This window comes from Thermobia domestica, chromosome 13, assembly GCF_964235325.1.
Source record: "Thermobia domestica chromosome 13, izTheDome1.hap1.1, whole genome shotgun sequence".
Taxonomy (NCBI): domain Eukaryota; kingdom Metazoa; phylum Arthropoda; class Insecta; order Zygentoma; family Lepismatidae; genus Thermobia; species Thermobia domestica.
In genome coordinates, this window is record NC_137466.1 from 105,712,474 (window position 1) to 105,738,863 (window position 26,390).

Genomic DNA, 26,390 nt, shown 5'->3' on the forward strand with positions numbered 1-26,390 from the left:
ATCATATCGGGTTTTCCCAGAATTCTTCCACTTTCCCTTTTCACCAATTCTTTCATAATCATTCGTCTTTTATTAGCCTAAAAGCCATAAACATGGAAAATTTCACTATCCCTTAATTTCTTATTTTCTTGTACTTTAAAATATCTCAAGAACATGAATCAGAGAAGATCCTCGTAGAAATATTAATTACCATGATGTTGGGAATACGTGGTCACTGTAATGCACGGATGTACGCAAGAATGGAGGTCCAAAGATTTTCGGGGGATTCAAATCCAATATAAACATAAAGAATATTAAAATTTGTAAAATGCTGCCTCTAAAAATTAGTCTGGATTTTCAGGAGAGAGGTATGAACTGCCAGGACCCACCCTCTCTGTACGTTCTTGCTGTAATTTCTATTTTGGAAAAGACTTTATATATATATATATAATTTTCTTGTTTTTAACTTTGTATATAATGTTTTTAGCACATTTTCACATTCTATACTTCTTTCTGGGTAGGAATTGATGGCACAAGTTTATATTAGAGCGCTTAACTCCCTGGTTCGATTTCAGGGTGCGTAAGTTACTGTTGTACCTTACCATCTTTATTCTATAAATCCTTCCATCAATTAGATGGCGTAGAGTTAGAAAAAGTCTCTAGTTAACGTCCCACAATTAATCTTGTAAACAGAGAGAGACAGGTGAATAATTGATGGATAGATGGATGAATTAGAATTTAGCTTCTCTTTCAGCAGCGAGGCTACGTGAGATCTGAACCTAGAGTGTAACGTAGAATCCGAACCACATGAGCATCCACCGGGAATCGAAGCTGGGTCTCCCACGCCAAAGACGTGTATGCTAATCATTTAGCCACGAAATACTCAGATGATTACTTGAAAATTAAATTAACAATTATAGATAGTTTGTTAAAAGGAATGAGAGGAAGGGGAACAATGCGGGAAAAATCCTTCTTAGGTGGGTGTACAGCACCAGTGAGTTACTATGGCGCCAATTTACATGAGTTCGCGTGACCATAATTACAGTGAACTTCTAGTTTAAAGGAAAGATGCCACGTTTTGATCCCCAATTCCGCAACTACGCATGTGAAATACGCTTAAATGAGAACAAAAGCTTTTTAATTAAAATGTTCTTATGACGGATGGCAACATTGCATCATGTTCATCGTCTTAACTCTCCAAACACAAAGAGGTCCGTCTCTTCTATATCTGTTCTTTTTCCTTCTAAGCGCCCGAATGGGTGCCATGTTCAACAATGCATGTAATTGGCTTTTAACAGACGAGAATTCTGCGAGAAACTCTCAACCACAACGTTGTGGTGGTATGTATGGCACTTAAGCAGAAGGGGTATTTATTGTATCAAGTCAGCATGTTAAGCCTCGCAGTCCCTCAAAGTGATTTTTCACACTAACATAGACATACAGAGAGAGAGAGACAAAGAAAGAAAGAAAGAAAGAAAATCGTATATTTATAAAACGAACTGACCTGTTGGAAATATATAGAGGCCACTTAAAGTTAATCCCTCTTTTTATTGAGTTTTTCTATTGTAATCAGGACAAAAACAAGAGGAGGCTGAAAAGAAATTAATGAAACTTTCTGGTGATAGTTATACATGTTTTTTCATGGTTAAGACTGTTGAGTGTATTCTTTCAAAATTATTCAAAGGATATATTAAAGTTTGGTTAAACACAGTTCTCCATATTATAGTTATAATTATTTAATGCCACTAGGAGAATGTAACTGAAACATACGAAATAAAAAATCATGAAAGGCAATATTTAGGCATGTTCCTTGGACTTCAGGCTTATTCTCTACTACGATTAAGTTTGTACTTCTATAATTATTTTGATGATACGAATCAGTGGGAAGGGAAATTATGCTTCTTTTCACGGTACTTCCAAAGCTTTCAATGGCTTAAAAGGATTGATAAGTTAAAAAAAAAAAAACTTACACATTGTAGAATTTAATGCATTGTGAACCTATCACATATAGTGCGAATAACTAACGAGCTCTAAGAGTGAATGCGACACGTCTCTCGCACTGAAATTATGTCTAGTTTCATAGTTTTAAGAGGTAATTTCCTGAATAGACCCTTTTGAATAGAAAGCCTTGGAGTAAACCAAGATTATAGACGGATACTATGTATTAAAGATGGCTTTCAGAATTATTTACTGCTTCATTGTATTGGGTTGAGATACAATAGCTGACTTTTGTTACTACTTCAATGAACTATTGAACCTTTTAAAGTCATAATTCGGTTAGTTTAGCACTTCTAAAGTCAACCGTTTAGCTAGGAACTCGAGCACTTACATATTTTTGGACGTTACAGGCATCTATGGCCTTAAGTCCCTCACGTATAAGGGATGACGTACCTTGGTGAGCACACTATTCGGGGAAGGGGGAAGTAAGGAAGGAATGGGGAAGGAAGCGGCCTAAAATCTGTATGGTAGGTACTATCCCGGCATTTGCCTGCGGTGACTCAATATGACTGGCCTGAGAGAGCTGTTAAACCTTTTTGATCAGTGTCCTCTCCTAGAAGATTCTGAACGATAAATATCAAACATGTACAGCTACGCGTTCATTTTTCAGGAGTGACCATCCGCTGTAAGGCTACTTACAAGCACTGCCCCCACGATACATTTTCCTAACACTGTCCAAACTAAAGCAATCACAACCATCTACTTTTAAATATTTCAATGCTTTTGCTCTAAAATACCCTTTCATGGTACGATCTTGATTAAAAGTGTATATATGTTTTCACACATATTTTTCAAATTCCTAACTAGATGAAATTTCTCTTTATTTCATCCCCAAAGAAGCACATTACGTCAGAACCTCGTTTGTGGGTACGCTTGCATTTATCAGATATTAATGTAAACACAGTTGCACATGTTTGAATGAGATGACTTAATTTTCTTTTTCTCATCATAGTCTTGAATGCAGCAGTTATAAAGGTTCATTTTTCTTTTATAGGTTCGAACGCTGTTCGTCAGTGGACTGCCAATGGATGCAAAACCCAGAGAGCTCTATCTTCTGTTTAGGGCCTATGATGTAAGTATCAAGAAAAATTTTATTAATATTCGAAATACTTTAAAATACATACAAGCAAAGACAGTAGTAGTTCATGGAGTACTTTACGAATTTTACTACATCATCATCAGTTTCGCTGCGAAGTATTTGATATAAATGTTTCACAGTGTCTTACCGTGTATTTTTCGGTAAAAGTTGTTGGATGTAATTTTGACAACCAATAGTATATTCAGCACGCACATTATAGGATAGCAATAAAGCAAAATTAAATAAGTAAATAATCGCATTTCCCATTGTTTTTGCCAGTTGGCAATACTTTGATATCAAAGCCAGGATTGGCTGTACTGCAGAGTCCTTTTCACTATTTTTGCTTCCTTAAAGCTCATGCCTTCAGCATCAAAATAATTCGTGAAAGAAAAGTACTAGTATTAGGGAGTTAGCTAAACCAAAATGTAGAACAAGGATAAGGTATTTCTTCATAAATTTGAAAATCTCTGCGAAAGTGTCCCTATGCCCCTCGTATCCCTGCTTCGCTCCACGAGAGTATTAATAGGGAAATAAAATTCAGCTCGAATGGAAGAAGGGGAATGTTAGGTTCTTATGTATTAGGTCTTATGTTCTTTTCTGTAATCAAAACACTTTCTTACTTTTTTTTAGTTAAATAAAGAAAGAAAAAAGTTCTGCTGCTGAGAGGAGAAAAACAGCATGGCACTTTACCCAATACATTGAATATTATACAAAATATGTCCAATAGTTCCTCAGCTCAAATGAACTGAATATATATAATATAATATAATATAAAAAAACAATTATTTTTATGATCTAATAGCAAGAGAGTATTTCAAAACTTTCCAACTTTCATAACTTCTCTCTTTCTTGGATTCCTACTCTTTTCTACAGGTTTCGGAATCGAATTGTTAATAATAAAATAATAGGTTAAACTTTTAAACAAGATTTGTGGAATAGTAACTCGCTCATGTCAGAAGTGGATATAAGATTGAATAGTAGTGTGTAACAGAAAATCTTTTTAATCATGTAACACCACGAATACAGAGTCTAATATATTAATTAATATACGTAGATCAACGAAGACGGTAAGTCACTTGTCTGTGAGTTGTAAAACTTTCTTACACTCATAAAAGCCGACTGGGAAGGTATAAGACCCTCTTTATGTTCAATTTCCTCTCTATGTTCAATAGTGTCCGACTTAATCTTTCTCCTTATTAAATATTGACTTGCATTCATTCCCAGTGCTTATTACAAAGCATTTCTTTTTCTTCTATCTTTTGGATAAATGCGAGAAAGTGTCTTCACTGTGTGTGTGTGTTTTCAGAGTGATCGAGAGAAGGAACAAAAATGTAATGCAAAAGTTAAGTTCAGGCGTGTATGGCGCAAAATATGGCAGATCAATATAACGCATAACTGTGCATAAAGAAGTAAAAGAAGATTATCTATCTATCTATCTATCTAATATATATATATAATATACAGTATATCAAGGGAAACAGAAAATATTAACACAAAACTGAATTTGTAAGAAGAGAAAATCTTCTATATTAAAAATAAAATTATTATAATCAATAAAGAGGAAGGGAAATTAAAATTAGAAATGCCAGTACAAGAAGGAACTAGAACAGAAGAAAAGGTTTACCGAAAATTTTGAAAAAAGTCTGCATAAACATAAAAGGTTGCTTCTGTATTTTGTATTATAAAAAATTTTTTTTTCGAAAAGTGTCTTTCGTAAAGTTGGTTATAATGAAATTAAGTTAGAAAGATACCGCTAAAGTAAAATAAGTCCAATAAAGTAATACGTAAGGGAAAAAATAATAAAGAGATGTTACCCGAATAATTATTGTTGTAACTTCACATAGTATCTAACAAGGAAAACAGAAAATTTGTGAGAAGCACTTGGAAAAATGAGAATAATACAAAACAGGCAAATTAAAATCCAATTAGAAATGAGCCTATGGAAATACGTAAATTCACAAAAATATTGTGATAAGTTGTAAAAATAGTGCATAAAACGAAGAAGTTAAATCTTAAGTACCCAGATGAAGATGTTGGAAGACTGACTATAAAGAAGAAATGAACTTGGACTACATAGACGAAAATTGAAAAATTTTGGAATGCACGAAAACAACATGTTCAGATTAAAATTTCAAAGACAATAAACTAAAATATAATTAAATAATGAAGAAAAGATGAGGATTAATTGATAAAGAAGGCAGAGAAAGCATTAGATGAAGTGAGGGCAATGAAGAATGGGAAGAATCATAGAAGGTACCCAGATGAGGAAAGAAAACGAAACATTTAAAGGAAAGAAAATTCAAACAGAAGGAAAAGAGAATAACGAAGAAGAAAACAAAGATGATGAACGAACATCAGTGTTTAAGGGAAAGAAAATATCACAGAGAGAGAGAGAGAGAGAGAGAGAGAGAAAGAAAGAAACAATAATTTCTAAAGATATATAATAGAAATATCTAATAGTGAGAGGGAGAACATATAAACTTCAAGCTTATTAGGGAGAATCTTGAGAGAAATAGGAATTACAAGGAAAAACACAAATCTTGAAAAACAACATAAAGTACCAAGAGAGAAGGAAATTACATAAAAATATGTAAAAGATGAAGAAATAGAAATAGAAAACACAAAAATAAAGGGAAATGGAAACAGTCTTTGCGACAACTTAGATGATGCGATTGGATTAAGACGATTGGAAGAACAAGAATTTTTCATCCTTACTTTTAGACATAGAAAATATATGAAGAAAAAGACAGATTCATTCACTAGAAGTACACTCATGTCCAAAATTATTGTCACATGTCTATAAATATGTTCTTGTAGGATTATAATTTGATAATGAATTCGCCCGGTACTTCTTATAATGTTAGTATGTGTATAATCTGCAAAGACATGTATGTGAAAAATTTCATGCCAAACGAGCAGTAAATAAGAACATAAAACTTTCTTGTCCATTTAGCAACATTTTGTTTTACTCATTCTAATTTTCGTATTTATAATTCTCTTTCTATGAAATTTACCACAAATATACATTTCCCGATTATACACATAGTATCAGTATTAAAAGTATCCTGCAAAATCATCATCATCATATATTCTTACAAGAAGACAGTTATAGATATGCGACAGTCATTTTGGACATGAGTGTACATTAGATAGAACATAACTAAAATTGAACAGTTCACCTACAAATCCTCGAATTGTTTAACTTCGTAGATTAAGCGTTTGAGAAACAAAAACGGAGAAGTAATCCTCAAAAATAACTGCACAATTCGTATAAGAGTTTGATCGAAAATAACCACAGCTATAATGCTACCTGAAAATTCACCAACCTTTAAGCATAAATTATATTGAAGTACTTGAGACCTAAAAGCAATGCGATCCGTATCATTCAAAGAGGAAATAAATGAAGTACCTGTAGTATCTAAAGAAAACCTAGTGCTTGTTGAACAACCATGCAGCAAAAAATGGAAAAATGATAAACATATCAAATAGAAAGTACTATCGTGAAATATAAACTCAAATCTGCAATAATATTCAATAAAAACTTAAAATGGTATTAATCCAATTGTCAGGTAAATGAATGTACGGAAGAATAAAGCTTATCAAATGCTATAAAACCAGAATAAGTAAGTCCAAAGACCTGTCCTAATAAGAATAAAAGCAATAAGAAAATTCTATTAATCTAAGTTCAACAACACAGAAACCTTTACATTTTGAAATATTAAAACGCGGATACATGTGCTGGACAAGGAAATGAGATAATATAAAAGTAATGGATTTTTTTATATATAATTAGCTAGGTGAGGAGATTTTAAAGAAAAAGTTGTCAGACTGCTGGAACATAGAGAGAAGAGTAGTTTACAATATATTACGAGATATAGAAGGGAAATTTAGTTTTAAAATCAGGAATATGCAATATACAGTCTTCTACAAAAGAAAATAGCATCTCCCTATATAAGTCTGGAAGTACAATATACTCGTTACTTCTCGTCGCAGATTGTACAATTAAATCGGTGTTAACTGCCTCTTAGAATTATAAGAGTTTACAATGGCTTCACAAAGACTTCGTAAACCTTAAACATAATTCTTAAGATTAAGCTAAACTTGTTTAAAAATGATTATTATTGATGATATTAATAATAATAAAGCCAGGTGGTTAGACGCAAGTATGTTGGATATATTTTATCATACAGTGTCGTCAGTCAAGGCAAGCCAACGCTTAGTCCAAGTTGAGATAGTTATTAGATTCAGTTATAATAGAATACTGGGCATAAATAATATTTTCCTTGGTTGTTGTAAATCAGGCACTACGTTAATCCTAAATGTTACCCTGAAGCTTTCCCATGTACATAGTTAGTAAATTTTTAAGTACACTATTCCATTCAAATGAAGAATTTGAAGGCTTAACAGACAAATCTCTGTGTATACAAAAGCTACAATTTCAATTTGTTGTTAATAGAAGTGTTGGGGAAGAGATTTTATAAGTCAACTTTCAGCAAAAGGAAATTCCAGTTGTTCCATCATTCCATTTGAAGTGAAGTAAAATTACTTATTTGTCCAAGATATTAGCTATGGAAGCTCCTTGTAAGTTGGTAAAAGGAAGAAAAGAACAAAAAAGCGCGGCTGGCGTTACTATGGCAACGATGAAGGATGAACTAACAAAAGACATTGCCATGGGGGTATCCCTGACAGTGTTGCCAGATAGAAGTTTTCTATGATTTTCGTTTGTGAGCATAAAATTACGAAACGCAAACTCTTAATATTTGTTACTGTTCCCAAAATAAAATTAAAAGCTTTGTTGTGCAAACGGCATTGTTTTTTAATAAGGTGGTTTGTGATCAACGTATCGGCTTTCACCACCCTTCATTTATGGATTTCTAAGCCTACTTTAGTATTTTTAAATCGAGTAAGTTGAGAGATGGATAAGGCTCAGTGATCCGCTCCTGAATTGACCACAGACTTTACTGTGGCGAGTACCTTATGTCCTCTCTGGCGGTAACCCATCGACTACGTGCTGTTTACCTCAATTCGATTTTCGTGATTGCCATGGTGTTGTTATTGCCACTTTATCTCGTGTCGTAATCGGTAATATTGACTCATAAGCTCATCAACTCATAAGCTGAGGGTTGTCAGATAATTATAACAATTAAATCCATTATATTTATAAACGGAATAGGTATAGACTTCACCACTTACATCGGATTACTGAGCCACCGTTAACTCCACAGTTAAGTTTGTTCCATTGAACTCAAGCAATCGAAGCAATTATTTTTATGTTTCACTCAATAAATTCTCAAATTAATAGTTTGTGTGTGTTTTGAATGTGTAGCTAAAGTTGAATCCACACATGTCACCAGTACTACCTATAAGAGAGGTGGAGCAATTCCGACAAACGTCAGGAGCCCAGACTTGTGAGAGAAAGACGTGATATTTTTTTTTTTCAGAACATTTCTAGAAATTAAAGTAAGCAAAATCATATTTAAATGTATTGATTTAACGATCTTTAAAACACCCTTTATAACTTCATAATATCTCTCTTCAGCATTGTTAACTTGAGGGACCCCTTTCAGAACTTAGTTGCAAAGTATAACTAAAAAAGAAGCTTCTTAAAATTGGCATTAATAGATTTCACATGAAGATAAACGAGGCAGATAGAATGCAGCGCATTAATTGCTTTTTCCTGGAAACAGATTTGGAAGTAAAATGTGTTGCGTGTTAGATACTAGTTTGCATACAAGCATATAGTAATAACATAAAGACAATTTCCTATCTACTTTATCAAGATGCTGTTGTTTCACAATTGAATGTGGTCAATTCCAGTTTCTGTATTGAAGGGAATAATAAAACGTAATAAGAGTAATATATTCTATTCCTGGAATAGAGTAATAATTATACGAGTATAAACAGAAGCAGAGATTTCTCTTCGAAATTGTGGTGGAGGAGATATTTTCAGCTTAACAATTTGTATTACGTATAGTGACATCAATTTTCAAAAGCATCATATCATATATCTCGCTGCAAAGCACTAAAACCGTTTGTGAAAGTTAATCCTGTTCTATGAAGAATGCGGAGAAGCAGAAAAAGAGTATTTTACATTGTGGTATTGCTCTAGGAGTGAAAACTTGGAACGAACATTTTCCATCGGAAAATTTTAGGCTTGTAAGTGACTTTTTGCTATCTTTCGTTTAGTACCGTAAAATAAATGTGAAGTATTATTGGACATCTTGTCAAAATAATTAAATGCTGAATTAACTTCCTTATTTATTATTAGATATGATAAAGTCATTTATTTAAACAAATCGTTAAGTATTACGTTAGATACAATTGCTATTAGCGTGTTTAACGAACATTGGTAAAATTTCTTACTACTTTATTTCATTATACAAAATGCCATTAATGCTTAAAAAGTTAAGTTAAATGTTAACGTCCTTCGATTATGCCTCATAGCTTGAAGTATTAAATACATGGAAGTGAATGATGAAAAGTTTGGCAATGGAGGATCTAGAACGAAAGACACGATAGTACCCGCCACAAGCTCTCATGGTCACGAATTGAATCAGGGACACTTCATACTAAAGTAAGCGCCCAATTCTCCAGCAGGAAATGCTTTCTAACTGAAACATGGGTTTAGCAATTGAGGAAAATGTTTATGGTTTGACGTTTCCCCAAACTGTAGCTGATAGTAATCATAAACAAAGAATTTATGGAGCAATAAAGATTTGAGGATCGTGAATCCCAGCAATGACTTTTTAGATAAACCAGAATACTTTGTGAAAGTAATAGCCTGTATAGTGTGTAATGTGTTATTAAAGTTTGTTATTGATTGTTTACGCGCATTCGAAGATGTTTTTGATTTATGTAAAACAAATGTCTGAATTCACGATAGTAAAACCTTATTGCGTCATATCTATAATTTATAATATATCCATTAGCAGCTACAATTTTGGAAGAAGTCAAATCTTCAGGGGGTCTTTAAATCCACTTTTCGGATGCTCTAAACTTTTTTATAAATGGAAATCATTCCTTGTGAGGCACCGTTCTCCTTTCTACTACTACTACTAATACAACCACCACTACTACTACTAATACTACTACTACTACTACTAATAATAATAATAATAATAATAATAATTATTATTATTATTATTATTCATAGTAGCATTAGTAGTAGTGTGTATATAGTTCATTAGGAAAATTATATTGCTGTTAAGCTTCGCTGTGTTTTGTCTGAGTGTTTGGATAATAACATTATTGGAGTTCAGCGTCCTCTTCAGCACGGATGCTATGTGAAACGTGGACTTACAGCTTAACGTGGAATCGAACTCCTACCGGGAATTGAACTGCATTTTCCATACCAAAAGCCCTTATGCATACCATTCAGATGCTATGGAGCTCGATTTATGAAAGAATAATTACGTTAAGAATTACTTAAAGTGAATAATCAGGAAGAATAAGAAAGAAAAAGAATCCATTAAAACCAGATGAACCAATCATCAAACGTAGTCACTGATAATGTTTTTATCATGTAAATCTGAGGCTGAGACAACTTAATAGAAACTAATTTCGGGAAGGCTAAACTACATGAAATAGGGTTGCTCTATTGTTTCTAAACACGAGAAGGCGACTTAGCTAGGTTCAGACATTTTTAAAACTCCTTTAGGAGCGATATTGACGTAAAATCTCCGGAGATACGTACATTTTAGCTCTGAAACGGATCCAGTTGTTTCTACCCTTCTTATATACGAGAAAAAAGTGTATTACGTCTCAACTTTGAGAAAACTTCATTTTAGAATTTACATAAATTAAATATTTGATTGATTTTCTCTATTAGCTCAACTTGGTATCTCCGAATCCGTTTTCCGAGTAAATGTTTATCATAAAATCAAATTTATGTATGTAACTGATAGTTTAATGCCTGAAAATCATACTCGCTGAACTCATTCCTACAGAGTAATGCATTGAGTAGAACCCAAAATTTCCAATTTCTGCCAGATCAGCTTTACTCTATTCGATCCGATTATTCTTTTACTTGTAAGTAATTCTATGAAACAATTGAGATATAGATATTGTAGAAGTTCGCATATTACCTAGTACAAGTAATAAATGACAAGTAATGATACCTCAAATTAAAATAAGATTTGAAGGTAAAACATAGCTCGTTTACTTTCATACAGTGGTAAGGAACTGAACACATCGGGCGCGTCAAAAAAATATACAAACTTTGAACTGTCGTAGAAAACTTATTTTCAGATTTACAAGACTAAATTTGTGCGAAAGGTAAGGCTACAGTTCAATTTGAAAAATAAGTACACTTTCTGATCAAACTGAATGTTCTAAATGGTAGTTTAGAATGTTCAAAATAGTGGCCTTCAGCATTTCTGAATACGAATCACGACTAATTCTGTACTCCGCACCAAAGTGTCTAATGAAATTTATGTAAACCCGTTTAAATATCATCCCAGTGTGCCCAGGCTACGTAGTTTACGACGGTACATCTCATCTTTTACTGTATCTCATAAGAAAAAATCAAGTGGCTTAAGTTCTGGATAACATGCAGGAAACTCAATTGTTCTCATCTCCTATCTACTGACCTGGTACATTTTGATCCTGACCCTGATTATGCTCACACATTCTTATGACATTACGGGGGAGCGCCATCGTGTCAGTAATAAAACATGTCATTACCATACATTGCACAAATGGCAGGGAAAATGGGATCAGCAAGCATTGTTTGAACTTTTCTTCCAGTCACAGTGCCGTCAAAACTGAGAGGCCCAATGAGTCCCCTAGGAGACAAACCGCACCACACATTTGGACCAGGCAAATTCGTACTTTTTTCAACAATGTTGGAATTATCTTCAGCCCAGTACATACATTATACTTATTGACAGTTCTATCAAGTTGAAATTGTGCTTCATCCAACAAAACAGTGGTGTGGTATCCATAAATCGTGGTTCACGTGAACCATCTCTTGAACCAGTCACAAAAGTATATCCTTCAATCGGGGTCGTCGTCAAATAGCTGTTGCGCCGACCTCGGAATGTACACGTGCAGCTTAACTTTGTTCAGTACGCACAGCACTTACACCGCTCTCACGTGACCCTTGCCTTGAAGGTTTTTGCGGTGAACGCTGAAACAGTACCAGACACCGCAACTGAGGATTCAGCACTAGTGCGAGGTTGCTCTGATTAGGCCATCTGCACGTCAGACATTTTTCCATGACCTCAAACTTGTCTCGTAGACGTACAATTGTTACCCTTGAAGATGGATCAATTTTATACTCACGCCTCCTCTGTCTCTGAACCGCAGTAATATTCTCAAACTTCCAGTACCACTCAATAACATGCTTAGCTCTTCAAAGCTCAAACATCCATCCGCCATGTTGATGTTACTCTCTTGCCACTAACTGGGTTGCGAAGGTAGACCGACAGTTGTGCTGCCACTTGTTGAAGAAACATAACATTACTTTTTCTCAGAGATTTAATCTTGTAGGTTAGAAAATATTTTTATAACAGTTCAAGATGTCTGAACACACACCCGGTATATAAATGCTACTTTTTCTCGCAGCTAATTACTACCTAATATACAAATATCCATGATACATGTGTTTCATTTTTGTCATACGCAACAAATCTATAACGTTGAACCATCCCTTATCTTCACCATTTGTTCAAATTTTGCCACAAATCTGTGGGTCTATCCAAATGTAGAATGTGAGTTTATTGCTACAAAGTTGGTCTATTTCGACGTCGTTTGTGGAATGACACTCGACACATACTAGTTCATCCTTTTTAAAAACAGAAATGTAGTAAATAACTTACAGACAACGAATATTATCAACAATGTAGAATGTCAGACAGGTAGTATATATAAAGTGATATTAAATGTATTTTTCCAAATCTTATAGCCAAAATTGAATACGCAGTTCTGACGTCATAATGATTGGTCACCCAATTTTATACACTGTAAGAAAAGTCTTAAAAACAAATGTTAGCGCATGTAATAATATTTCGCAGATACAATCTAGCTCACTTTCTATTATATATATATATATATATATATATATATATATATATATATATATATATATATATATATATATATATATATATATATATATATATATATATATATATAATCATTATTTTAAACTTATATTCAAAAAAGGTCAAGGAAAGCGGAGTGAGCACTAATTTATCAACTTACTTTTCAACTATGATTGCCAGAGTATAAAATTATTTTATCATTATTTGTTTAAAATTTGGAACTAAAAATATTTACTGCATTGTGACCCATATATTAAAATTAGTTGTTTAGGTTTTAAAACTTAATTGTTAGCAAAAATAACTTTGTCGAAAGTAGTAATTCGCTATTTAAAAAAATATATATTCTTAATATTTTAATTGTATTATGTGTATTCTTTAAGTAAGATCCACATATTTATTCTTGTTTGTATTTTTTACAGGGTTATGAAGGCTCACTTCTCAAAGTAACAAGCAAGAATGGTAAAACCGCTTCGGTAAGTATATTGAAATTTGACTTGTATTTTTATGCTACTTGTAATGCGCGCACTGTTGTATATAGTATGTGGGCTTGTGTTTAAGTTCAGGGAATAAATAACGTCCCTATTGGTTCCACACTTCGGGGGAAGAGACCAAGGTGTAGTAATCATTTATCAGTAAAGTTATTATCCACAGATCATACATTACTCTTAGCCATAAATAAAATCTCTCACATGTCTGTAATGTTACAAGTCATATGATCAAATCGTACCTATTCTTGTAATGTTATCTACTAATCAGATCATATCTAGATATCTTAAGAAAGGTTTTTGCTAGCATGAAAAAGCCTGTGCAACCATTTTATAACATCCAAACACATCCATTTCAAACACCTGTAGTCCGAATAATTCGAACTGTTGTAATCTTATTTACTTAAGACCTTCTGTACAAAATATGCGAACCAATGACTCTCTCTTGCTACTTTCTCAAAAATACGTAAATATTCTTTTAAAAATGTATTAAAGTAATATCTGTAAGATTATGTTAAAGTAATAAGTATAAAACTTGATTTTTTAAAAACTCTTAATATACTTCACACATATAACCTACTTGTCTAAAATGTTGTTGTTCCGAAACTTTGCAGCACAACACTATGTTCTTATGCAACCATAATCACACAAAAGAAATTATGGTTGCCTATAAACAAGTCACTTTTTCCGTAAATAACCCAGCGTCCGTTGAGATGTTTCATAATCTAGATCCAAAGATTATCATCAGATCCTAAAGAAATTTGTACCGGGAAGATATACTCTTTCAAACAAAAAAGAAATCTCGAAGTCGATGTTACTTTACGTTATCCAGAACACATACGGGTTGAATTATTATGAAGTCTGTTTATGAAGTCTGTTAAAAATAAGAGCTGTTGCAGTGGGATCTTCTACGACATATAGGTAACACCATCAAATCTACTTCTCTTTATTAATCCAACTATTCAGTTACCTATTTAACGTAATTTTGGCACACACTAACCGCCAATCATCTGCTTTATCTATTTCCAATCTCTCCGTTACTGACCCTCTAATTATTCCAAGATTACCTTAAACTTTAAGAATATATTCCATAATTTACGTGTTTATTTATAGATACAGACTGGATACATACTTCTAAAGAGTAAGTTGTAGTTAGTACAATATTGAAAGAGAGATTTGGAAAAGCTCTCTCGTGATCCGTGTACTCTTGCCTTTCTTTAATCTTTAATAATTTATGGTCGATATTCAGATCTTACGCGTTATGGTTGCGTAGGTCCCATGCATGAATTCTGGTGCTGCCTCTGAGAATAATTAGCTACATGAGCAATAACACACTTCGATAGAAGCACGAAGAAAATAGTTGATAAAAGCGATACTTTTATTATTGTACTTTTTAGTTTTCTCTGTATGTTTCTTTTAAATAGTAAAACGACCAATACTGTCATGTTGACAGTTTCTTTCGTACGTTTATATCTTTAAATTTATTTTCTGTTCTGATTCGGGTGCAAGATACATATCAATGGAAATTGAATACACTTAACTGTTTTGCATTCTACTGTAACATTGCCTTTGCTAAATAAATTTGGCTATTTTCTCTTAGCAGATTTTGATTCTAATTAGCTTCCTTTCACATTTGTTCTGTTCTAATGCTTGTTTGTTGACTCAAATAGAAGTTTTTCTACGATAATAGAAGTTTTTAATTCCTATCTTTGTATTTCAGCCTTTAGCATCAGACTAAAATTTGCTAGTGTACTCCATCACAGGTTATAGAATTCAAGACATAAACACTAAAGACTCGACTCTTCTTTGCCTTTTAAAATATAAATCTTACACCTAATAGCTCTTAATAGGAGAATCTTCCCCCTTGTGCCCTTCTGTCTGCCAATTTCACTGTTCCTCTTCAACTTTGTGTTCAGCATTCGAAAAATAAATTCTTTGCATGCGGTGCGAGACTAATACTTCTGCTGCCTTAACATTTTTTGTGGGTTCGAGTTTTAGTCGTTGTTGTTAAGGAATCTTTTGGCTGCTTTCCCGTCTCATATATTTCATTGCAGCGTGGGAGTGCTTCTTTCTTTCTTCTTACGTTCTTAAACTCAATAGCTGTATTATCTACAACAGTTGCGTTCCCAATCCTCATATGAAAGCAATAAAAGTTAAAATCAATATTCCTCGTCCATGACTTGAGTATATTAAACGGACTACTGCTTAATAAATTGAAAATAGAAAGAGCGGTTGGCGTTCAACACATTGCTTTTCTGTTTGTAAGACAAGCACTTGGTAAAGAATGGTGTAGCGAAAAAAGTACTTAAATAATCACTAAATATTTTGACCAGTGGCGTATTTACGATTTTGTTTCTGGAGGCTTTGCTAACTTTCGGGGCGGCTTAACCTGAAAATGTGAAAATTCTGCAAAATATTTCATATACTTTACTATAGTAAGTAAGATTTCGGGGGGCTTACGCCCGGAAGTTCCCCCAAATACGCCACTGATTTTGACTATCCATTTATAAATAAAGAAGAATATTTTAAACTTATTGGAGGAAGCTAGCGAAACATTTTGTTTATTTGCCCACTATGGAGACCGTGTTCTTAAGAAAAACCGAAATGAACGAGTAAGCAAACCGTGTGTTGTATTAATTAACAGTAAATTTAGCAAACAGTAATAGTTATTTTCCGGGAGCAAAGGAAAATAACATTTTACATGATATTCGAAATGAAAAAGGAATTTAGCCCCTGGATTATAAAAGCTTAGATTTCTGTTAGATCTTTGTAGTATAATGTTTAAAAAATTGAACACTCAACCGAAACATTGTACATTTCTCCACGGATATAACTGCAGTTAAATGCTCCTGTAAAAATGAATAGTACTATCTACAGATGTAACGTTATTTACTTTCGCTACGTTACATTCCCTGATTCGAAATTATATTTATACAGTTCACGAGATTATCAGGAATCAAACCACACAATTATACACTTTTGAATATATATATATATATATATATATATATATATATATATATATATATATAAATAATATATTTTCACTTTCAACATATATCTTGTTTGTCACCTTAAAATATTATACATTCAGTCTATACAAGTATACACGATGGCTCTTCGTTCTGCTCTATCTTTTATAGTTACCATAAGAACGACATATCACACATAAACAAATTTCATAGCTACGAAATTAAGAAATATTTCAATATGATACAAATATTGAAATTATTTCTTTATATTTTTCTTCTTAATTGCTTGTGCCTTTAAAATAGCACTCTTGCCCGTAAATATTAACAATACCTAAAAAGTGCATACAAAATATACATTATCGTTGTATAATGGCTCCCGAACTATGGGACTTCTTTAAATTGATTACAATTAAAGAAAGAATCCTGGACCGTTAGACATTTTATATACGATAGTTATCTTACCTTTTGAATAGCCCTCATATATATAACAATTACGATTCATAAAATAATATATTATTTTAATTCTATAAAATTACCGACGAGAAAGACACATTCAAAGAAATAGGATGAGTTTGTTAATCACTTTTAGGTCCTAAATACATTCTTTAACTCAATGCCATTTATACTCGTTAACAATAAAGTTGGTGTGAGTTAAAATACAACGTAACATGTTTAATTTGTTCGGGAATATTTAACAAAATTGATAGACAATGTTTGTATCGATGTATAGATGTAGTTGCATAGAATGTGAACGAAGTAAAAATTACACTGAAATCTGAACAATATTCAAAGTGAAACAAAACCTAAACCAATTGATATCACAAAAAGAATAATCACACAATAGAGAATTGATTACACTAAGGAGTAACCTGAAACTTCGATATTATCTATATTATTCTTAGATAAAACTTCTGTAGGAACTAACTTTTCAACTAATTGCATCCATTTACTTCTGCTATGCTTTGACGGACGCCATAACTTTAGCTTAAGTTACATTACTAAAAGATTCGATTAGGTTACATTGAGTAGCACAATCTTCAGTACAGTCTGGTGTGTTATTTACTTCACCAACTCTTTGGTTTCTATTTCTAAAATTTCTACCATCTATGTAATTACTACGAAATCTAGGAGTTGGTGAGAAATTAGCCCGATTATTTACATTATTCCTAAAAACGGTACGATTATTATTTCTATTTCTTCTGAAATTAGGTTTGGTCTATTGCCATTACGAGAAAATCTAACATTACCTCTCGTATTACGATTACAATCTTCTCTAACATTGATATTTCGAACAGGAACATAGTTAGCTTGATTTGTTATTATTACCTTACAGTCTAGTTTGACTTTCATAATTTTGAACTATCATTATTAAGTGATTAAAATTAATACATTGCGGAGACCAATACTTTGTGTAACCTAAACGGTAATAATATTCTTATTCATGCGATAATACGTGATTCCTGCTGATATGGATTGATCTGTTTCAGATCATTATACGCAGAGATTAAAAAATCTGTAAGAATTTTGTCCACTTTAGGATCAAAACGTCTGTTTCTAATTTGGGCATCCCGGTGTGCTAACATAAATTCATTCTTGAAATTTGCTAACAATGCATTTTTAAGATCGGAATAATTACGCAGACTACCTCTTATATTGCTTTGTACCAAACCGAACAAGGTGGTAAGAAAATATGCGGTAAGATTTCGAGAAAGTTAGCCTTATCTATTACAATTAATTCACACTCTCTTCCTCAAATTTCTCTAAAAATGTACTCGCTGGGATATCTTCAGATCTGCGGCTGAATTTAGTTAATGATCTTATTTCACTGAATTTCACGCGACTATTATTATTACTAAAATACCTTAGATGTTGGGATTTTTACGTGTGTACGGTTCCTGCGACGTGGTCTTCTTTTTTCGTCCTCGATATTAGAGATGGTGTCCTCCCTTTCAAAATAGCCTTCTGATTAGTTGTTGTCTTCTTCACAGGGTCTTGACACATTTCTCCTATGTTCCTCATACACAACGTTGAGGGCAATATCAGGATTACACTGGCCGTATTGATTTTCTCTTTGATGGTATGAATCTCTTCTTGCAGTCTTCGAATTTGGTCTGTATGTTCGTTTACTTGCGTTTCCACTACAGCAACAGTACTTCTCACTACTGCAAAGCTATGAATAATTTGTTCTATTCTATTGTCGGTTATTTCCAATTTGGTATTTATTTGCTGTGTTACTTGTTCCAATCTGGAATCCATCTGCTGTCCTATTTCTTATGCCACTTGTTCCAATCTTTCATCCAAATTTTGTGTTAATTGTTCCAATCTAGAGTCCAATTTGGAATCCATCTGCTGTACTATTTGCTGTGCCACTTGTTCCAATCTGGAATCCAAATTTTGCGATACTTGTTCTAATCTGGAATCCATCTGCTGTCCTAAGTGTCGTGAAAGATCGATCACGTCCGTTGAAGTCTCAGTTGCTGGAATATTGACATCTTCAGTTCCAGCTCCTGTATTGGTATCCATTTTAAGTCTTCGGTATATTTTTCTTTTATTACGTAGTAATAGATAATCCGTGATGCTGAGTGAGATAGCTTACTAATACTTCGGACTTATCTCAAAGTTCCACGTTTCCGGCACCATATAAATATGTAACGTTATTTACTTTCGTTACGTTACATTCTCTGATTCGAAATGTATATTTATATAGTTCACGAGATTATCATGAATTAAACAACACAATTATACATTTTTGAATGTATATATATTCACTTTCAACATATATCTTGTTTGTCTCTTTAAAATATTATACATTCAGTCTATTCAAGATGGCTGGCTCTTCGTTCTGTTCTATCTTTTATAGTTACCATAACAACGACATCAAACAGATAAACAAATTGTCATAGCAACGAGATTAATACAAATATTTAAATTATTTCTTTATATTCTTCTTAATTGCTTGTGCCTTTAAAATAGCACTTTTACCCGTAAATATTAACAATACTTAAAAAGTACATACAAAAATATACATTATGGTTGTACAGATACACATGTATATTCTGTCTCTCGTTGAAGACCTTGTTAGAAGCTTACAGTATCAAAACATACGGCTAAAAGTCATACTAGAGAATCTGCTAACGAAAATGAGTGTTCAAATCTTTTTTTAAAACATGACTGTACAGGAAACATTTGACTGTGATTCTAGCGTTACATTAGTTGAATTTGTTGAAGTGTGTTTCTAGTTTTTTGGACTCATTTTACTCGCATAGTGAACACCAGTTTACGCAATGCAAATAATTATGTACTAAAATATGTATGTGCATGCATTAGAATGTTGCTTTCATATGTTTGTCTGATACAACAAAGTAATAGAAACCTAATTAAACTTGTGGTCTCGGATAATTTTGACCAATGTTTTCCATTATATGAGTCTCTCTTCCGGCTTAGAGTTTCGGAGTGTATGAAAAGTTTGTTTTGGTAACAGTTCTCTCGTGACGTCTAATAATAATAATAATAATAATAATAATAATAATAATAATAATAATAATAATAATAATAATAATAGTTGTCGTTTTCTTATCCTTCTCTCTTTACTGTGTAGCGTCATCTTGGACACTTAATCTCAATAAACTTGAAACACTTGCAATCTTGGATATAGTTTCTTCAACTTAACGGAGTAGTCACAATTTGTCCTCTTTAAAAATCGAAAAGGTCTCCCAGTTTGCACTACAAATAACTGAACAATTACACACAGAAATTCACACTGCACCTTCTCACTATTCACTACTGTCCAAGGCAGTTATAGTGCTGGACAATTTAGTCTTAATGATTTTCAAAAATTACTTGTTGTGACATAATTCTGCAATCCAGATGATGATGGATGGTTTGTATATTCGTCAACTGCATCGCATTCAAGCTCCGGGATCATGGCTCGGACCCCACGTTAATAGTAGACCCCATTCTTCATGTTCTCGACGTTCAAAAAATGTTCAAACTAAAAGGTATATATTTGTTCGTTTGGTCTAGTGCTGCCACTTCCAACTAGATGCTCCACGATGGCATAATTTGCTGCTCGGTTTTCTCAGCAACCCCCTTACGCAGAGCAAGAAGGTAGCACACTTAGCGTTGATAGAAAACAAGCTGTAGTCAGTAGTTTTGCAGATACACTACTCGTGGATTTACGGCAAGTTTCTAAAATATAATGATGAAAACACTTAAGAAAAGTAAACTTATCTAGAGTAATACAATATATAACTCTCCACCTTTTAGCTTCTAGTGCACCTTTCATTTGGAGTGGAATTGAGGGATATAACTCGTGAATCGAACACCGCTAACCTTGTGTTATTTCATTCCACCTACGAAGGATAGTCAAAAAGTTCCTGAAATTTTGTTGTAATTCTTTATTACTACAATGTAAGTACACATTTATTTAATCGGAACACATACACACTTATTTCAGCAATCTTGCGATTGCTAGAAACACTGACAAAAGTCTTCGTTTGGCATCTTCCGAATTCCAGGAGTCGCGTTGGTTTTGATCTCTTCTACCCTGGCGAAACGGAAAAGTCCCATCTTTAGCTTTGGATAGAGCCAAACGTCCGTTGGTGCTAAACTTTCTTTTAGGCTATCAAAGTCTCTGAAGCAGATTTTTCCCAATTTACACATGAACTTAATGTTTGAGTGTTGCTTGATCTGTGAAATTGCACCAACTGATCACGACACATTTCTCGATTCAACCACACTACTCGTACACTGCCTGTTATGACGTGTTAGGCAACCTAAGGACGGTATTGCATAAGATTCATTGTGATTGCGTCACAAATTCCAAAACTATAACAACATTCCGGGAACTTTTTGACTGCCCCCTCGCACTTCATTCCCTCCCCCTTTTCTGGTCTATCTTTTATCGTTCCCTGCCTCATCGTATAATTCAGCTCCTATGTTATATATTCAGAAATGTCTCGTATACTGCATGCCCTACAACGTTTTAGCTCCCTATATGTCGTCAAATTATTTCACATGTCATCACAGAACACCGATAACTTTCATAATTTACGTTAATAGGATCCTCATCGTAGGTACAAAAGGTACATTTCAACCCTATCCGCTAGTCTTGTGAGTAGTGCGCGCACCTTTGGTGCACGTGGTCTCGGGTTTAATTCCCTGTGGAAGAATATTGAAATTTAAACGCTTTGCCGTATTTCGGATCCCACCTTGAACTTCAGTTAGACATCACATACACCCTCGGTACCCAAGAAAGATTCTCAACTTGACTCCACTATAATTAAACAACAATGCTCCACTATAATTAAAAGCTATTTCAATTCTTGTTTTCCACTTTACTTTTATTTTTTCCAAAGACTATCGATAGATCGAAAATTTGACATATGTACTATTGTACTTCATTTAACTTTAGTCTCGCCGTTTGTATTACTAAACGAGTTCTTTCCTGATGAAATTCTTTTTCTTTAACGTTCTAGCACAGGACATTTATATATTGTATATGGCGAGATACTACTAACGCGCCATATCTAGTATATACATGTATATACATATATTCTGTACCAAATATTCATTTTTTTCTTTCTTGTATAAGCAACGGTTGAGGTTTCTTCTTCTGAGCAGATGTTTTTAGTATTTTGTCTTTGTCTCTTGTCCTTTCGACAATTCCTTCTCTTCCTTCATTTCTTCCTCTCTCTGTGTGTGTGTCTGTTTCCGCGCTGCAACTGTTGCTGGCTTGCAAAAACAAGATTGCGGTAATATCATGCAAATAGTTTGGCGTCCGCTCATGGAAACGGGGTCACTCTGGTCGTGGATTTTCGCCTTCCAGCTCTTTTTCCCCAGATGCACAAGAAGCAGCAATACTCATATACTCGTACCAGTATCACAAGGAAACCCAACACACACACACATACACAACAACACAGTTGGTCGTCGTCAACTGCTAGCAGTCAACTTCTCTTTCTCTTTATCTGAGTAAATTAAGCACTTTGTTGGTGCTGTTACTGCGACTTCAGGGCCTTTTTTACTCAGTTTTTGTATTCTCATAGGATTAGAATCACTTATTTTCTACAGTTTATTTAGTTTTTAAAATCCTTTTTTAAAGTTTCCTACATTTTTTGAATGTATTTAATTGAGATCCAATATTAAATTGTGAGGAATATTTAATATCTGTCCATTAACAAATGTTTGCCATATATATATATATATATATATATATATATATATATATATAAAATAAAATCATGTGCAAACAATAGAAAAAAGTTCGCGTATGTTTGAACAGTGAACTTTTCCTTGTTTTTCAGAATAATAAGGGGTGTCTATTATGTAATTTTTAGTTTGCTTTTAAAAGTTTTAAAATAAATTCACAGTTACAAATGTTCCGACGAATAAGTTCGTTGAAAGTTATTTTCAAAAGTACGGTATACGGTAAAGCCTTTTTTTGTATTTTTAAATACACATTAATAACCAGAGTAGTGACAGAAGCTTTGAGAAGTTTGCAGAAACCGAAATAATAAATGAATTAATGAATAAATTCGGTGTAATGGAAGTGTGAGCAGCGAGGCTATTTGTCCCCATCACGAAGAAACTGATAGATACGTTAATGCTGAGGACAGTGATGAAATAGATACTAAAATATGCCATCAAAAATGTCATTACGACACGAGCAAGACGACAGACAATATACGTTATAGTTAAATATAGCCCAAAATTATTATTAATTCCTAAACTTTTTGTTTATAGCCCAAAATTATTATTAATTCCTAAACCTTTTGTTTATAAATACAGTCCAAAATTATTAACTCCTATACTTTTCTTAATAGCCCCAAATCATTTTTAACTCCTAAACTTTTTGTTTAACTATAATATTGTTCAAAGATGAAAGAGACAGCCTACATCGATCGATAAATCACGTCGAAGTGAACAAACTGGCATGATTGAGGATAAATTCTCATGCGAGAGAATTGAGAAAATTAAAAGTTTATGTCGAAAGAATCTCATTCACTGCTAATAGTAATAGATAGTTTTTATTCAGCTGTAACAGATTTTTACTGTCAAGTGATAGATTATACCTATTATTGTTTGTCTTCTTTCAACGGTGACATACACTCGTATAACAGTTACATATTTATTCCCAACAGTGACTCGGTACTACTCGTAAATGATCTGAATAGATACATATTTTTGTTAACGACCGTACATATACACCACAATTCAAAAATTATATGTACAACTCAGTACAGTACAGCGTAGCGTAAGCTCATGTGTGGATTCTGCGCTGAGACCATTATTGATTATATTACGTAATTAATTTACGTCTTGAGCGAAACATACAATATACATGTATATAGACCTATAGTCAATTCTGGATATGGATATACCAACGAAAGCTTGCAGAAAATTCGCGTCTTTCAATCTGCAAATGCGAATGTTAATGTACAGTAACATTGTATGATTATGTGTATTAATATGTTCGTTCGAAACATGAACCCCTACAGTATGACGAAAGAGGAAATTTGCAAAAGAAAATATAAACTTGAGAATAATATTTGCCACATTTTTTTTAAATGTTAGATTAAAACCTCAATTTAATCATTCTATATCTGTATTGTACTAGCTCCTCAAACTTTGGCTCAATCAGTGGCAGCTTTAGAGGGAAGTCACATTTGTGAAAATTTATCACTACAAGCGAAGGGAAGAAATCTTGCGAAATGTTGTTTCCGATATATAAGATTTTAAACATTAGGTAGAGTTACTTCACTTAGTTTGTAGCATATATAAAACCGGGGTATTCACAAAACGCTTAAACTTGTAACATAAATAGTTCTTACATTTCCAGAGATAAAATTAAGATACTTGGTGCTTAGAAAATTTGGAGAGTGTTCTGCATACTAAAGTACAAATAAAACTAAGAAGAACTCTTACAAACCAAATTTATTACTTTATTTTATTTATATAATATACCTGTGCTCAAGATTGTCCCGGTGGTCGAGGTAATCCCAAACATGCTGTTTAGAACAACCCTCCCTTTTTAAGATACGAAATTGAATACAAATACAGTAGAAATATGTATTAAAATTCTACTTGAATAAACATATTTCATATAGAACTTAACACAATGAAGGAGATGAACAAACTTCTTTATTATATTCTGATTTATTTCAAAGGACATTTATCCCTGGGTTAAACAAAGGCTACTGTTGTGAAGCAAATAAGTCAATATATGAAGAAATAAAGAAATATTTAAATATTGCTGAACATTTACTTGACACCATTGAGTAACACCGAACACTCCGGGGTAAAGAACTTTGTTCGGCATTGCCCCATGTGACGCCATTTTATTGTAAAGGTTATAACTACTTGTTGAGCGTACTACACCTAGTGGTATTGTGTACAAAATTAATGTTAAAATTGGGTGTGAATAATGTAACCTGATCTGTAGGTGTAACATAAGTAAACTTACCTTGTTGGAATGTAGACCCAAAGTTATAAGGTAATCGTGAAAAGTAACAAATACGTGAGTGCCGCCAACCTCCTCAACGACTGTCGTGGAGCTGTGTCACTGGTTACAAAATTTAAGTGCGGCGCTATTGACTGATTTTTTAAAGACCACCCAACGACCAAAACGGGAGGCAAGGCTTTACCCTGATATTCGAGAACTGTAAGAGGTGATTCCTCACATCAAAAGAAGAGAAGTTAATGTAGACTTGTGGAGAAATGTGCATAGTTTCAGAACTAGAGCTGTTTAAAATCGTGGAAAAGCTAAATTTCAATACGCTGAATTTCGAATTCGAGAAACCGTAAGGTGGTGGTTCATGTTAGCGTAAAGGGAGTCATACAGATGCAATCCAAAATGTTTTCATCAATGTGCAATGATTGTGTAAGAGATTCCCTACAGAATATAATTCCCATACATGTTCTCAACAAAATTTTCAGATATGCTTTGATTTTAAGATAGATTCAAAATAAGCAAAAAATTGTCCCTGCCAACAGTGGACATGGAATGTTCCGGAAGTGCTAGGGACAGCCAGCTCCATGGTTCTTCATCTTGGAAACAATGCGTACTACATTGTATCTTTTCACGGCATATTTCACGTTTTTTTTTTAATATATGAGCGTTTTTTTAATGTATGAGCATCGGTTGTGACTGGGCTCACTAGCATTCGCCACTGATAGTGATATAATTTCAATATCATATCTGTTTCATATATGAAACATTTCTAAAGGAAATTAAGTACTGTTTTAACTAAGTGTACAGATGTTAATGCTAGTAGTGTTCAAGTTTAATATCAAAACTTAATATCACTTAGAGTCTCATTTGGTAAAACATTAAAATATAAAGGGCGGCCAGAAACAGTCTGTGTTCCACCCTACTTGAAGGTATCGTAGTGTAATGTTTCAATTATGACATTTCTTTATTATCTCCTGGACACCAAAACACTTTCACCATTCCTTCTATAATAGGCTACTCATTGTAGAGAATGATGTTGTTACTTTTTTCCTGTCCCTCTAACCATCCGCCAACAGTATCCATGATATTTTCAGAGAAAACAAATTATAGTCATCTGGGAGCAAGTCAGGTCCATGTATTGGGTCAGTTACTTGAAATCCTTCGTGCAGCTCGCGTAACATCAGATGTGCAGCTTGGGGAAAAGACAAACATGCGTTGTGATTATTCATGTATCTTCGATATAATTACCTTGCGTACATTTGGCGTAACTTCGGCATAATACTGATCTGTCTCTGTGTCAAGTGGTACAAAGTACACAACAACAAATAGTACTCTCAACTTGACATAAGACTGAAGCCATCATCTTCCCGGCGTAGACTTGGC

General features: G+C 33.4%; 1 protein-coding gene across 5 annotated transcripts in view; it reads left to right on the forward strand.

The window, feature by feature from the left end:
- Positions 1-2,944: 2,944 nt before the first annotated feature.
- cpo (RNA-binding protein) overlaps positions 2,945-26,390 on the forward strand; it is a 150,107-nt gene continuing 126,661 nt past the window's right edge. For all 5 annotated transcript variants that reach the window (XR_014128023.1, XM_081736211.1, XM_081736214.1 and 2 more), the window contains exons 1-2: positions 2,945-3,049; positions 13,518-13,571. Coding sequence is in view for 4 of the 5 variants with exons in the window: in XM_081736211.1 (XP_081592337.1) it covers positions 3,002-3,049; positions 13,518-13,571 (102 nt within the window). In the remaining variant the exon portion in view is untranslated. The remainder of the gene's footprint in view (positions 3,050-13,517; positions 13,572-26,390) is intronic.